The following is a 17,389-nucleotide window of genomic DNA, read 5'->3' as shown; positions in this document are numbered from 1 at the left end:
CCTATTAGGCACTATTGATGCTAAAGACTTGATATTTGGTATATATACGCGAGTTGACCTCTCAAGTCCAACAAGCTATGGTGGATATATGTCCACCCAAAGGGGGCGTGGCAAACCGCAAAACTTTATATCTCCTACAGTTTAAGAGCTAGAAGCTTCAAATTTGGATAGATACTGGTAACCTCCTCTACCGATGCTCCAAAAATAATTGTCACGCCTCTTTGGGGGCGTGGCATATAGAAAAATACCCTGTAATTTTTACATTTTTTGAGCGTAAGCATTCAAATTTCGCATTTACGTTACCGTTAGCTCTTTCTAAGAACTTGCCAAAAATGAGGTGTCTACGGCCACTAGGGGCGTGTGTCAAAAAATCGCTCGAAAAAATTACTAGCTTTAGTTCATACAGATATTTGTGGTCCTATGCGTACGACATCACAAGGTGGAGCGCGTTATTTTGCAACATTTATTGACGATAAATCGCGTTATATGTCGGTGTACATGCTAAAAAATAAAAGTGATGTGTTTGAGAAATTCAAGGACTCAAGCTGAAAATCAAAGCGCATTAAGGCTACAAGAAGCGACAACGGGCGTGAGTACCTGAGCGGAACATTTGAAAAATTCTTATCGAGCCATGGTATAAAAAGACAACTATTCCCCACACTCCACAACAAAATGGTGTATCGGAACGCGCCAACAGAACACTGGTGGAGATGGCGCGAATTATGATGGTGCATGCTGGAGTTGGTGAATCTTTTTGGGGCGAGGCGATAACGACGGCTGCGTATCTACGCAATAGGGCTGAAACTGATTGATTGGCAAAACTCCATATGAGGGTTGGTATAGGAAAAAACCGAGCGTTTCTCATCTAAGAGTATTTGGTATGGAAGCCATTGTATTAAATAAAAAACATAAAAACAAGTTTTCAGCAAAAGGCGAGCAGCATATACTGGTAGGTTACTCTGAAACCGCCAAAGCTTATCGTCTGACCCTGTCAAAAGAAGCGTTGTGTTATCCCGAGATGTTGTGTTTTTAGAGCACAGATTCAGGAAAGGATTGGAGGACGACCAAGGATCATCACGTGAGTCAGATGTGCTAATCCTTGTGCCAGGGGAAAAACTTGATTGCTAGCAAAATAATGAAAGTCACGACCCTGATGAGCAAGCAGCAAAGTCCAGCTATTGATAGGCAGTGGCAAAGCGATAACGAAGAAGATGCTGAGGAGGAGCAAGTGACAGGAAGAAGAGGTCCAGGGAGACCACGAATTGTTCGCACTGGGCGTTCAGGTCGTCCACGAAAAGAGTACAATGTTCTGAATGTACCAGACGCTCGAAATGTTGTTGTCCCCACATGTGTTAGTGAGGCATTTCGATCAGAACATTCTGAAGACTGGAAATCGGCGATGCAGAAGGAGTATGATAGCCTGAGAAACAGAGCGGTCGGGAGTGGAACCAAAAGCACTCTTTTGGTGATTGGTTTCGTTCCATATGCAAGTGAACCATGCATTTATACAAACAAAATCAAAGGGTATTTAAATATTATTGTTGTATATGTTGACGATCTTTTACTTACATGTACCAGAGAAGAAGATGTGGCCCACATTAAGCAGCTCATATCAAACAAATTCGATGTGGTCGATGGTGGGGAGCTGCACTACTTTTCGGGAATGGAGATTGAGCGAAATGGAAAGACTGGTAGTCTCTCCATAGGCCACAAGCAGTAAATTGAAGACCTGCTAAAGGATTACGGCATGCAAGAGTGCAAGCCAAGCGCGACCCCGATGTTGACTGCGGCCAGGTGGATAAAACACGCTATCAATCGTTCATTGGTTCGTTATTGTATTTGGCGTTGACTACACGGCCAGATATAATACACTCTGTGGCTAAGCTGGCGCAGAGAAATGCAGATCCGCACAAGGAGCATGAGGTTGCAGCCAAGCGGGTATTGAGATATCTAAAAGACTGGGCTGGCGACAGTGACGACCGGACCAGTCATTTACGGGTTGGTCATTCTACCTTGCTGGAGCAGCAGTGCTCTTGGGAGTCAAAGAAGCAGAATTTAGTCGCTCTCAGTAGCACAGAGGCCGAGTACGTGGCACTTTCTACGGCAGCCAAGGAGGCGGTATACCTTAAAAAATTGATTAACGAAATGGAGCTCGGGCCAATCGCAAAGGTGCTGATTTATAGCGACAATGCCTTGCTAAATATGCAAAATTTCATTTGCGTAGCAAGCATATTGAAATAAAGTACCATTTTGTAAGGGAAATGTACAAAAATAATGTAATAGATATAAAGTACATTCCCAGAGATGAAATGATATCAGATGTATTAACGAAGAATTTATGTAAAGTTAAACATGAGAAATTTACAAGAATGTTAGGGTTAAAATGATACATTTTTGTAAAGTAGACATCGCGTTGAGGAGGAGTGTTAAAATGATGTATGTAAACACCGCTGAATGTCTATCTCTTTTGCTAACATTATTCTCATGTTAGGTTCTGTTAATTGTAACGGACATTCTTTCGTTTATGCTTTAAGTCCATATTCGGCTCCCTGCGCTGCAGCGTATATGCTTATGTATTTTTAGTCTCTAATAAACCTCTGAATCGAATAATATTCATATTGACCGTCCATTTGCAATAGCAGAATATAATAGATATATGGGTGGCGTTGATCTCATAGATAGGATAATGGGAAGGTATAAAATTTGGATAAGGAGTAGACGTTGGCAAGTCTGGATTTTTTATCACCTGCTGGACTTGACAGTCAGCAACGCTTGGTTGTTGTATAAACGAGTGCAATAAGAAAATGCATCGACAAAAAAAATTGAATTTTTTATTTTTATTTTCTAGTCTAATAAAAGAAACCGTCTACTAAGTCTACTAAATTATAAAGTGTTGACTGGTCCAAATATTCCATTGTCAAGTGAAACTTCAATCTTTTGAATTCTAGCTGCTATGAGAATTATCTTACACGTTGCAAACGTCAGTTTGCTCGAGATCCCAAACAATTTTATTCATTTGTAAACTTGAAGCGTAAATCTTCTGGTTTTCCGTCCTCATTTGTCCTTGGTGGTGAAAAAACTTGCAATAACCAGGATTCCTCTGATCTATTTGCTGATTTGTTTTCAATCAACTTATTCTTCTGCTTATCTCTACAACAACAACTTATATCCATATCCTCTTTCTGAATATGGGTCTATAAATACTCCTAAAGTTACTGCAGCCTCTCTGGCTGCGGCCATTAGGACGTTGAAATCATCTTTCTCTCCTGGTGCTGATAATATTCCTAGTTGTGTGATTAAAGACTGCAGTGTTTCTCTTCAGTCACAATTACTAAAATTGTTTAACTTGTCCTTGGTGCTGTGTTCCCTTCAATTTGGAAAGAATCTTTCATTATTCCTCTATATAAAAAAGGTGGAAGATCTGATATTTCCAATTATAGAGGCAATGCAAAATTTTCTGCTAATCCGAAGTTATTTGAAAAAAAAAAAAAAAAACAGTTAAAAAATTCTAATTCTTTTTGTAAAAAATTTACCCCCCGCCCCTATATCCACCCCCTCACCATCATCTTTGTAAAACTCGTATATAATACTAGATAATAGATACTATAATACTAGAGACTTGTGCTTGTGAACAAGTAATTCACTCGTACAAGTAATTCACTCAGCTTCAGCGCTAGAAATAAAATATTGGCAAGTGCCGTTACAAAAGTGACGCCGATTTTATCAGATGATGAAATAGGAGATTATGAATATATTAATGTACATATGTCACCCTGGAGTTCGAGTTGCGTTTTCGTGGAGTGCGGTCGATGTTATTGTGATCCATCGTTGACTATAGCATGTTCCGAGTTTTTCTCTGCGAAAGTGGCAATTTCTGAAGAAAACGTGTATGCTGTGGGCGCAACGTACTTACTGCGCGGCGGTTCGTGGAATACCCCGGTGTTAGAATCCAGTGGTGCAAGAGAGGGGGGCAATAGCGTCATTGTTTTGGCGTCAGGGCTTTTCTCTTTCCTTTTCTTTTTCCAAGCGCGAAAAGTTTTGTCACTAGGCGTCGCACTTGCGCAATTAATAAAAATCAGGTGCATTCACTCTAACAGCTGTTATTAGTGCTGGAAATTCCAGCGGACAATCAGCTGCTCACTAACTTTGGTGAGTTGCTTAGTCTTAGCAAAGACAGTAACCTAACATCTGGAGTGAAGACGCAGTTACTAAAAGTAGTGCATACTTTCGGGCTCTCTATGTATTTAAGCTGAGTTTAAGATACTGCGGTCTGTAAACTCAAATTATATTAGTAGCCATTGCAGACGTCCGAAAAGCTCTGCAACCGACCGGTTAAAAATTGCGAGGTGCAGACCATGCCGCTCCAAAAAGTAGTGGAGAAAGCGAGCACTAGCGCGATCTTAGGTAGCAATACGCCCAAGCAGTCGAGGGAAGCTGCCACCGATCAGAGGAAAACACCCTCAAAAAAGCCGAGGCCCAATAAAGGCGCAGCGAACCCAAAAGAACCAATGGCTCTACGGGCTACAGCTGAAAATGCAAATCAGGCAGGTCGACAGACGAACCCGAACAGCTGGACAGTCGTTGAAGGACGCAAGCCCATCCAAAAACGACCCAGAAGTGACGCAATCGCAATTTCAGGCGTGGGTGGTTGCAGCTATGCGGACATGCTTTGTGTGGTCAAGACCGACCCAAATCTAAAGCATCTGAGCGGCGACGTTCAAGGCATTTGGAATAGCCAAAACTGAGCTCGAGCTGTCCAAAATCAGAATTGGATGGGTTGTATGCCGTATCCGCGCCGTGGATCAGCCTAAACGCTGTTTCAAGTGCCTTGATTATGGTCATATGGCAGCAACTGTGACCTAAAGGGCGCCTGTTTCAGGTGTGGAGAGATGGGTCACAGTGCAAAAGCATGCACTAAACCACCAAAATGTAGCCTCTGCATCCGGAAATGTGAAAAGCAGACGGACCACTCAGCAGGCAGCTTCAAGTGCCCATCCTATCGCGAGGCTGCTCGTAAAATGAAATCTTAAGGTTCCTCCAGCTTAACCTAAATCATTGTGTTGCTGCCCAAGATCTTCTAGAGCAGACCATAAGGGAAAAATATATAGACGTAGCATTTCTCAGTGAGCCTCACCACTGTAGAACCAGCTGCCCTAGGACATGGGCAACAGATGCTAATGGCAAAGCGGGGTTGTGGGTATGTGGCCAATACGGCAGCCTATGGCTCTACAGCTGCTACCTGGCCCCCAGCATGCAGCTCAGTGATTTCACAACGGTGCTTGACGATCTTGCCGAGGATGCTAGGGGTCGGAAGGCCATTATAGCAGGAGATTTTAACTCAAGGGCGTTAGAATGGGGTAGCCACACAACAAATGTCAGAGGCCGTATCCTACTGGAGATTTTCGCGACACTAGATGTTGCACTGCTCAACACTGGCCATGAGTTCACCTTCAGTCGGGCTGGATACGGATCTGTAATTGACATTACTTTTGTCACTTCATCACTCGTTCGGGAAGCAACATGGAGCCACTGCGATAGCTATACGGGCAGCGATCATTCGGCACTTCTGTTCACAATAGGTGAGTCACCTGCCAGGGCGTCATCCTTGTGGAGGGAATCGTATCGGCTGGATACTTTTGATCCCGCGACGCAAATGCATCCAGGCGAGAAGAAGCTATCAACGGGCTCGGGGTAGGTCGACGTTTTTCGAAAAACAATTAGCTTACCAGGCAGCTAGAAGACAGTTGAAGAGGGCCATTCGGACAAGCAAAAGAGAATGCTTTCTAGAGTTGTGCGACTCAGCCGAATATGACCCTTGGGTCAGGGCATATAAGACAGTAGTTAAAAGACTATACGCAGGTAAACAGGTGCAGTCGACGGATCGTCTGGAGCTTAAATCGATTGGGGAAACGCTCTTTCCAGAAAGATTAAGCTCCATTCATGCCCCGGAGTCCGAATATGCAAATCAGGGCTCAACGAGCACTCAAATTGTTTTAGTTACAGTTACGAAGTTACGTAGTAGTTACGAAGAAATCTTAGGAGCTCTCAGATGTCTTTAACCAACACAGCTCCAGGGCCGGACGGGATCCCAAATCGTGCGCTTAAGCTAGCCCTCGCCTTGCACCCTAGTACGTTCGCCGAATTATTCAACGAATGCTTACTACGAGAGACGTACAAATACCCAGAACCTGGTATTTGTACCCAAGGCTGGCAAACCATCAGGCGAGCCATCTTCATACAGACTGATCTGCCTCTTAGACACCATAGGAAAGGTATTTGAGAAATTGATCTGCTCTAGACTGGAGACTGGTATTGCTAGCGCCGGAGGCCTATCATCAAATCAATTTTTATTCCGGAAGGCCCGGTCCACAACAGATGCTCTAGAAAAAGTTGTTGGCCTGGCAACTTCCGCCATCCAAGGCACCAGATGGAGGTACGGGACGAAGCAATACTGCATCATCGCGACCCTGGATGTTAAGAACGCCTTCAACACAGCTAGTTGGGATATGATACTGAATGCGCTGTCACAATATAATATCTCTAAATATCTTAGAGAGATAATAAAGAGCTACTTCAGAGGAAGAACACTGGTATACAACACGAGTGAGGGTCCCCAAACTCATACAGTGTCAGCTGGAGTACCCCAAGGCTCAGTGCTGGGGCCTCTCCTATGGAATATCATGTACGACGGCGTACTGCGCTTGGAAGTACCAGCAGGTGCGCACACCATTGGCTTTGCTGATGATGTGGCTGTCGTCGCCATAGGCAAGGAGCTTAAAGATACAGAGGATATGTACAGCGAAAATATCAATCGCATACGAAGCTGGTTGACAGGAGCTGGGCTCGAGATTGCGGCGCACAAGACGGAAGTCGTCCTAGTAAGCAGTCGCAAGAAAGTGGAGACTGCCAATATAAGGATAGGCAGCGTCAGCATAGTGTCAAAGAGGGCGATTAAGTAGAATATGTGCACAAAAAGGCAGCTGATTCTTGTAGAGCTCTCTCAAGAATTATGCTTCACACGCGGGGACAGCAACGACGTCTTCTTCTAATGAGCGTCATTAGGTCTGTCATCCTCTATGCTGCGCCAATATGGTCAAGAGCGATGGCAACGCCGAGCTACAGCCGGGACATTTGCGCGATCTACAGACTGAGCGCAATCAGAGTCAGCTGCGCTTTCAGGACTATCTCCGATGATGCGGCGCTTGTCATAGCCGGCATGGTGCCACTGGAGTCCCTGGTCGGAATTCGCTCGCGCATGTGCGACACAACGTTACCAGGGCGAACAGCATTGCACGATGACAAAGAAAGTGGAATAGCTCAGCCAAAGGGCGGTGGACGCACAAGCTCATCCCGGAGCTCGAGCCATGGGTTAACCGCAAACACGGCGAGGTTAACTTCTATCTTACGCAGATCCTCTCGGGCCATGGCTGCTTTCGGAGCTATTTGAAGCGTTTTGGTTACGAGGAAACTGACGAGTGCCCCTGATGCAGGCGAGGGCATGTGGAAGACGCCAACCACATCCTTTTCGTATGTGGACGGTTCGTGGAGGAGAGGCGTCGTCTAGAAGAGGCACTGGGCCGCTTCATCAGAGCGGACAACATAGTCAACGCCATGCTGGAATCGGAGGAAGCTTGGGAACTAACAAGCACCTTTGCGGCCACAGTGGTGATGGAGCTGCGCAGAGTCGAGCGAATAAGAAGACGAGCTGTACCAGGCTAAGGTAGCGCATAGTGCTTGCGAAGCAATGCTTTACGGCCGTCTCGCAAGCATCGCGCGCTATCCGAACGCTCTTGCAATTTGTAGTAAAATGAGCTTGTAAATAAACGAATAAAAAAAAAAAAAAAAAAAAAAAAAAACAAATGCATAAAAAGACAAAAACCATTTGTCACCCTTCAGCCGGCGACTAGTACGAGTATGTTAAAAGGCAGAATATGTAAATAAATTTATGAAAAAATCAACAAGGATATTGTTCTTAATCGGAATATACATACATATATAGTTATGGAGAAATGTACATATGTACATGAATAATATGGCGTTATACATATACTCGTAGGACGGACTAGATTGGATTAGTACAAATGCTTGTGTATGAATTGTAACACAGCTTCAGACATAAATATCTATATGTCGGAGGTAAATTGATAGAGTACAGTATTTTGAGATTACGCGCCAATACTCATAGGGTTCTGTTGTGTGGTCAGTGTTGTTCTAGTGTGATCAAATTGGTGTGACGTCAGTAAATACTGATATCGAGTGTGGCACAGGGTTGTGTCACTAACCAGAGAGCACATAGACCGGACACGTAGTGTAAAGTGTTTTGCACACAAATTTTCGAGAGTAATCTCCCAGTCAACTTCGTATTTGCTCGGCTCATCACTTTTATGGGTCGGATTACAAAAATATATGAGAGCTCAATCATTTCGCTTCATGCGCTCGACCGTGATGGTCGATAGTTGAACAAAAGATCCCTCTATGCTCAAAGTTTCCCTTGCTCTCTCTCTCGATGCTCTTTGCTCTCTCAAATGTGTATATGTGTGTATGCATGTGAGCACAAACAGCATCTCACGAAAATTGTTATTTTTTAACGTTGATTGACTTAACCGAATTTAATGAAACTTTCAGCATATGATCTACATATTCTATTAAATAATTGACAAATTTGAAAAAATTAAAATTAAAATAAAAATGTACTTAAAATTTAATTTTTTTGTCGGAGATAACTCTTCAGCTTAGTTCACTGCACAGGATTTTTATAATGCCCTGAACCCATTGAAAATGGGTATGTATGTAACAAGCAAAGAAGGCGTGGCAGACCCCACAAAGTATTAATAATTTTGAATGATTTTTAATTTTATTAAATTTGTCAATTATTCAATAAATAAGTAGATCATATGTTGAAAGTTTCATTAAATTCGGCTAGTCAATCGACATTAAAATATAACAAAATGTTTGGCCAATTAACAAACGCACGTGCAGCAGCTACAAAAGTTTTCCTATACGTGTGCACACATTCACACACACTCAAACTTCTTCTAGCACATTCATAGACGAAGTTGAAGACTAAAAACTGTCCAAAACAAATCATATGAATTCGCTCGCCCGCAAGCGTAGTGCGCGCTGAGACGAAGACGAAGATGAAGACGAAACGCAAGCAATTAGCTTCAAACGCTGCTGTACTGTTTTTGAAGACGAATTGCTTGCTATTTCCAACTGGAGCTCCTAGAACAAAAACAAGAAAGCGAGATTACAGCCGACGAGGCAAACATGGCTTTTTTTTGTAAGCCTATTACCACACGTTAAAAAAATGGATCCGAAAACGAGCTTTTGTGCAGAATGGATTTGAAAAAATCTGTCTATCATCACGCGTACAACATGGGGCGCTCTTTTAATTTACAAAATATTGATAACCAAGCTACTTAGATATCTGTACCATCTCCATCCACTCAATATTCGGATAATGCTTTATCCCCACAGGAACCGAGAACTTAATATTATTACTTTTTCAAATTAAGTTAAGTTCAAAAAAGTTAAGATATGTAAGTAGATAAAATAAACCGGTAGTATGAAGTAAAAGTCAACAAAATGAATAAATCTAATTATATTTTAAATAATTTTTACCCTAACGTCACAATAAGCCTTTCAGCACAATTAATTGAGGTTTTATTAAAATTAGTAAAATTTTTAAAAATTAGTGGCTCACTTTTATTTAAATGTGCTTATTTTCATCCTAGATGAAATTCGACAAATGCTTTTCTTCCCAAATTTATAGGGTGAATTTCTTCATTTACTTTTTTACGTTTTAATTTAAAAAATAAACTCTGTTCAATCAGCAGATCATCATCTGATGACAAATCCATTGCGACTAACATAACAAAAACGCAACGAATTCATCTTTCACTATGCAACCTATTAACTGACTCGCAACGCAAGCAATTCGTCTTCAGCTTCGTCTTAATCTTCGTCTTCGTCTCAGCGCGCACTAAGTTTGCAGCCTTAGAATCACATCAACAGTTATTTTGGTTTAGATTTGCTAGATGGCGCTGCAGCAGTGAATCTATTTCAGTTTTGCCAGTGCGATTTCGAACAGTGAGGCGTCGTGATAACGGGGTGGCGCTCGATCGGGAGGCCTCGGGTTCAAATCCAGTGCGCGTCGTTGAATTTTTTTTTAATTTTTCAAAATTTGTATATATTTGATTACATGAGTTTTCTATTTCTCTTATATTTTTTGTAAGGATCGAAATTGAAATTTTAACCATACTATATGTACGTTTTTATTAGTTTGGTCGTTCTTGCACATTATTAAAGTCACATCAGCCTGCGATAAATTCAATTTATTTAAGTTGATGACCAAAAATAACACTTGTATGTTAAGTTTTTATTACTTTTAAGTAAAATTAGTATCGCGTAGTGCCGCCTTTGTTTGAGATTACTTCAAAAATTCGATTAGGAATGTAATTATAAAGTTGCTCAATATAATTCAAGGATATGGTTAACCAACTATACTGCTTTCCGGACTCATACACTTTCCTTACCAACCATCCCCAGACGTTTTCAATGATGTTAAGGTTGGGTAAGTATGGTGGCCACTACACGAGATAAACTTTTTGGCTCTGAATCCAGGACTTCGCGGATCGGGCGGTGTGAATTGGGGCATTATCAATATTGAAAGTCCACTGCAGGTCTTAAAAAGGTTTTGGAAATGTGGAATTTAATTTTGTCATGGAATTAATAATTATAGCCATCAGTTCTTTCCAAATTGAATTTTTCCCATCAGCAAAGACAATATGCTGCCATTGGGTAGACCACGTCATGTTCACCCAGACAAAATATATGTATTCCTAATATTCCTAATTACTCTTTGAAACGTTGATATGATCGTCATAACACCAATTTTATCCCTACTCTTGATGGACGAATCATGGAATTTCAAAGCTTCTCGAACTTCACGAAGCTCGCAAACGAGGTTTCTCTCGTCAGCACTGCAGTGAACTCCACGAGACATCTAATTTTATTAAAATGTTGCAAATAAAAATTTGTATGCTTAAATCTATTTATATTTAACAAAAATACTGCCTTTGCCTACTTAAAAACTCTTCAATTTCCTTAATATATATATATATTTTTTTTAAAATAAAATACACCTATTAATGTGACCAACGAAATGTTAGTATTTTGTGATGTACGCCAAAATTATGTCAATCATTATCATTTTTTAAACTTTTTTTTTTTGCTTTTAATATTTTAAGATATGTCTATTTTTTAATGACAGTTTAATTTTTTAAATATTTGAAAAAATATATACGTCATCACAATTTAAAAACAAAACAAAATTTCACACCTATTAATTTGACCATTTGTGTATATTTTGCTTACGACTCGATGCACCTTACATATGTATATTATACATACGCTTAAAATTAAAATTGATATTCAGTTCCTATTTTTTGCAAGCATGTGGGACAGACGTTTTGTAGCCGTTCTGCATCAAAAACTCAATTTCGCAAAAAAAAAAACATCATACGATCATTTCGCGGGAATGCGGCGATAAATTTTAAGTTTTAAGTATATACTTAATAGCTTTGAAAAATATTACTTTCACACGGACAAACCAATACACTCAATATATTAAATTTATTACAAATATGTTATCTCTTTATTTATTAGTACAGTTTTTAGAAAAAATTAGCTATAAGGTCCAATTTTAACTGATCGTCTTAATATAAGGAACACATTGGTGTGAGTATATTTAAATTAATTATTTAAATGGGAATTCATCGACTTTTTCACTATTTCAGAGTATTCATTTATTAACGTTGCTATCTGAAAAGCCTGAAAAGAAAATAAATTATGTTAATACAAATTCACAAATATATTTATAAAAATGAACGCAACAATCGTGAAGAGTACAAGACATTATTTTAACAAGAATTGCTCCTCCCGTATGTTATACATAATAAAACCCCAACACAAGTTCTCCAACTAGTTCTCTGTACTTAGCACCCAGCTGAGTACTTGCCTACCAACATTGAGACTTTTATATATGTACATATAAATTAATTTTAGAATCCCTTAAAGCCGGAGTTTCCCAATTATAATTAACAATGTGTATACATATACATATATGTATAATAATTCGGCAGCACTATAATTTACGTTCGGAGTATCTCCTATTTCGTTGTTAAGATAGATAGGTTTTACAATTTTGTTGGTTGTTTTGTAAAAGATTATTCATTAAGCGACACTTATTTAAAAAAAAAAAAAAAAAAAAAAAAAAAAAAAAAAAAAAAAAAAACGGTTTGACATGCGAATTTTTTTTTATATGATGCGTTCGTTAAACTAGAGGAAGGACATAATTTAACTTTTCCAAATTATTTCTTCTTAATCAAATTAATATTCATAGGCAGCAATTTTACTTTATCATTATTTTTATCAACATATATAGTATCATTACCTGAGATGTGCTTAAAATAACTTTAGATTGTTTTTTTTCCGTTCCAGTAAAAATCATGAGTGAATTCATATTAGGCGAAAATGATATCAGAGATTCATACTCATGTGAGCATAAAATATTTCGTGATCTGTGCTCTAGTAAATGGATACCATTTTGATCAACTGCTAACCATAACATCCTCGGCCAATTAGAAGTAAAAGATTGCTGAAATAGATATTATTTAAATTTTAATTACATTTATTACGGTTAAGTAATTTAGATACTTATGTATATATCGGATAACACAAAATATACATATGTCGCAATCCTGAGAATGATCGTATGTTGAAAAATGTAATTTTACAGGAGAAGCTTCTTTATACTCATTCACGAAATTCAATGAAATGAGTATATTGGTTTCGTGCAATGTCCGTATGAGAGTAGTTAATTTCGGCGCTATTGAAGCTAGAAACTTGAAATTTGGAATACTCTCCGATTTGTAAAGGGTTAAAATTTTCCGGATACGCCCACTAGGAGCGAGGCGAATTGGAAAATGCATTTTTCCGATATGCCAGAAATCAAGAAGAGATATAAATCTAAAATTTCTAAAGTAAATTAAGTAAATCCGCGTCGACCACCCATCTACGCCCATTGGGGGCTTGGCAGATCGGATAAAACAGTATATCGTAGATTTCTTTATAACGTACTTTTCGCAATTTACAAATTCGCCATCAATTTGTAAAGAATGTATTTCAAGTACTAGTACTTGTACTTGAGGTACGAAAATTAGTCCTGAGCACCCATAAACGCGCATTGGCTGCAGTGTAGAATTGCTACGGTAAATTAATTGTTTAATAACTTTTCTTGTGGACGAACTATGCTCATGAAACTTTCAGATCTAGATTATAACATTTATAGAGTCTTGTCTTAATTGTTAAAAAGATTTTTGTCCCCCCCACTTCACAGCCAAATGTGGTCAGTGATACTATTGAAACTATGAAAAGACATTGTTGAAATGGAAAACTTAAAATAAGATATTACAAGAGCTTAAATATAGCTAATCTAATTAAAATTATAATAAATCTTAACGTAAAATTATTAGTAAGGAAGAAGGAAAGTAGAACAAAATTGCAAGAAATAGTGAAAAGAGCATAAGAAATAAAAAAAGAAATGAGTTAATCAAGAGAAAAATAGAAGGAATATCGAATAGGATTGAGATATCACTGCACAATGTTGAAAACGAACTGTAGCATTGCGAGTGGTTTCCCTAGGGTAATTTAATAGAAGAGATTTTATTTTAGGAAGAGAGAGGTCTAAAGAAAATACGTGATAATATTTATTGAAATTAACACATAGAACATAAAACGCACTATGCAAAGAATAATCCGTAGTGCACACAGGTTAATGAAAGCGGACGATAATGTCTAGTTGTTCGGGACGGAACCGAAAAATTAAGACGCATTAATAAAGAGGACGAGTCAATAAAACCGTTAAACAATTTGAGCAGAAAAACAGTACTTAAAATAACTCTGCGATTGATTAACGATGGAAGATCAATGAGCTGAAGCCTACTATGGTAAGACGGTAGTCGTACATTACTTTCCCAGCTCAGATCCCTTAAGGCAAAGAAAAGAAACTGTTTTTGAACCGATTCGATACGATCCTGATACAGTTAATGCTGCGGAGACCAAACAACTGAACAATACTCACGCACAAGCGAAATAAATAATTGGTTTGTAATAAATGAAAGTGTAGATGACCATTTGCACTGGAGTATGGAAGGCAGTGTTTTACATCATTCGCATACATAACAAGAAAGAAAGCTCTAGTCGAGACTACTCGACTACGAGATCCCCTGAACCCTACAAGCAACTGATATTTCAATAATAGTTAGCACACACACACGCACACGCACACACACACACACGCATACAAACAAATACACGCACACACATACACATACAAATAAACACACGCATACCCACACACACACGCATATACAGGCGGTTGCGCTTTGGTTGCGCTGCAGTGGTGGCAATATAATGAGAACTTATTTGTTGAATAATTTAATTTCTAGACGTACGATCGTAATGAAACTTTCAGAACGTAATCATGATGTTAAAATGTATGTGTATACCGAAGCACAAGTCTCTAGTATTTGATATACGACTTTTACAAAGATGAGGGTGAGGGGGTGGATTTAGGGGTGGGGGGTAAATTTTAACAAAAACCGAAATTGTATAAAATACATCTTTATATGCATTTTAAATTTGGTGACTCTAGCTTGAAAGATGTAGGAGATATAATTATTTAAGTGATCTTCGATAAGGTTTTTTATCGATAAAAAAGTATCGGAATGAGTTATCGTTTTTTAGTGATAAACTTGATATCCGCGTGATATATACGGACATTTTAAAAAAAAGTTGAAGTCTCTAGCTCTTATATCTTCTGAAATCGACGCGTTCATACATACGGACGGACGGACGGACAGACAGACGGACAGGGCCAAATCGACTTAGCTTGTCGCCCTGATCAAGAATATATATACTTTGTGGGGTCTGCCACGCCTCCTTCTGCCTGTTACATACTTTTAACAAAACCATTATACCCTGATTTCCCATTTTCCATGGGTTCAGGGTATAAAAATCTTAGAATAAGAGACACAGCTAGAAAGGTCGTTTATAAGGAAGAAAAGAGTAATAGACCCAAATGGCTGCCCTGAGGTACACCAGGCGAAACAAAGATGAGTTTAGAAATAGCTGTTCTCAGCAAGACTCTTTGCGTTCTTCGCTTTAAATAGGATGAAATTCAGGACACTAGTCTAGGAGAAAATCCCAAATGTTCCAGCTTTAGAATTAGTATTTGATGATGTACTGAGTCAAATGCTTTACTGAAGTCAGTATAAATAACATCAGTTTGCATTTTTTTTAGAAAAACTGTCAAGCGAAGTAAATTCTAGTAAATTAGAGGACGTTGATCGATTTTGAAAGTTGAATCGATTTGCAAAAATGTTGCAAGCCCGATGTTATAATTTTTTAAAATAACTTCAGAATTGAAGATAATTTTGCAATGGCTCTATAATTGGAAATATCAGATCTTTCACTTTTTTTATATAGAGGAATAATGAAAGATTCTTTCCAAATTGAAGGGAACACAGAGGTTTCCAAAGACAACCCTGTAGTACTGGAGGTGGCGATTGACCATAGTCGAACTACCTTCCCCACTAGTCATTACATGGGTACTTACTTGACTGACCCTACGGTAAGCGAATGCCGAACCACTGAGCAACAAACTATAGGCATGAAACGGCAGAAAACATAAATGAAAAAAAACGGTACTCTCATTACATAACGAAGGTAAAAAACAATCTTCGCTTTCTGTCGCTGTTCCTTTCATAATTTACAAGAACAATTGTAATGGAAGTACCGTTTGTTTTCGTTTATGCTTTCTGCTCTTCCTCGTTGTTCGAAGGCCGCTGCGTTCGCCCGTTGAGCAAGTTAAGTGAAGTTTTGAAGCAGAAAACAAACGTACAATTAACACATACATGCAATTGCAACAAAATTTTAACAAATTAAAATAATAAAATAACAAAAATAAATAATAATAAATAAAATAATAATAATAATTAAAAAAAATATGTATAGTGAAAGACATTTAAGAAGGCTGAAGCAGCAGCAGAAAGAAAAATACAGAAACAAATTGTATTGTGCTGCGATGTCAGAAAATACTCCAGAAAGGGGAGAAAACAAAAAAAATAATGAAAATGAAGTTAAAGTTGATGATGTTTTAAATGTGACAAACATAAATAATAAAAACGAAAAAAAAAAGAAATTAATACAAAAAAAAAAAAACAATAAACGAACAGCTTAAGTTGTGGTTCCGTAAGCATAGGCCGACGCGTGACTGCGCGATTAACTTAATTAAAATATTGAAAAGCCATTTAATTCTACAAATATAGTTCGCAAAAAAAAGCAGAAATAACACGTATTGATGGAGGTCTTTATTTACACATAGGCATAAGAAATCAAATTAATAAACTTTTGACCTCAACTTATTGTAATGACAACAAATTAATTATTGACATGAATATTGACGGCATTCCTCTGTTTAAAAGTTCCAATTCACAACTTTGGCCCATATTAATAAAATTGACAAACATTCCAAATTTACCGGTACTTGCTGCTGGAATATATTTGAGGAAATCAAAGCCCTATAATTGTGATGAATTTTTAAGCCAATTTACTTGCGAGTTAAAGGATTTGATGGAAAATGGAATTGATATAGACGAAAAGCACTTTGAAGTACAACTTAGGGCCATTGTTTGTGATGCTCCAGCTAGGGCTTACGTCAGTGGGACTCCTGGACATACATCATCGCATGGATGTTCGAAATGTACACAAGTTGGTAAAAAAAATAAATGGTGTATTAACATACAAGACAGAAAGCGGTGAATTAATAACAGACGAGGACTTCAAAAATAGAAAATCTTCCGATCACCACTCGAAGCACTATTTGACAAAAATTACGCCCTTTGAAACTCTAAATGTTAAAATGGTTACTCAAATTCCATTAGATTGTATGCATTTAATCGATTTAGGAGTCATGCGTAAATTTCTTAACAGATTAATATATAACAAGACTTGTAATAAATTAATGAAAGAAAAAAAATTAATATATCGCAAAAATTAATTGACTTTCGCAAAAAAATGCCAAGAGAATTTGTAAGAAAGCCTAGATCCCTAAATGAACTGTCAAACTAGAAAGCGACAGAATTTAGGCAATTTAGGCTATACACAGGAATATCCGTACTAAAAAATGAACTATCTGACGACCAGTACTATGAGTTTAAGCTACTGCATTGCGCGTATAGAATGTTGTGCTGCCCATTACACAGAAAATCAAATTTGGGAACCATTCAGCGCATGTTGCAGCTCTTTGTGGAAAATTTTCCAATTA

General features: G+C 38.4%; 1 protein-coding gene across 1 annotated transcript in view; it reads right to left on the bottom strand.

Annotated features, from left to right (window-relative positions):
- Positions 1–11,655: 11,655 nt before the first annotated feature.
- LOC115565294 (myosin-VIIa-like) overlaps positions 11,656–17,389 on the bottom strand; it is a 29,504-nt gene continuing 23,770 nt past the window's right edge. Inside the window, exons 6-7 of the mRNA XM_089261124.1 lie at positions 12,455–12,658; positions 11,656–11,832 (exon numbers count right to left, since the gene is read on the bottom strand). Coding sequence (XP_089117250.1) covers positions 11,755–11,832; positions 12,455–12,658 — 282 coding nt within the window. The 3' untranslated portion in view covers positions 11,656–11,754. The remainder of the gene's footprint in view (positions 11,833–12,454; positions 12,659–17,389) is intronic.

The sequence above is a fragment of the Drosophila navojoa genome, chromosome 2, assembly GCF_054131105.1.
Source record: "Drosophila navojoa isolate 15081-1374.11 chromosome 2, UAZ_NAV_1.0, whole genome shotgun sequence".
Taxonomy (NCBI): domain Eukaryota; kingdom Metazoa; phylum Arthropoda; class Insecta; order Diptera; family Drosophilidae; genus Drosophila; species Drosophila navojoa.
This window is presented reverse-complemented; position numbering and strand designations above follow the sequence as displayed.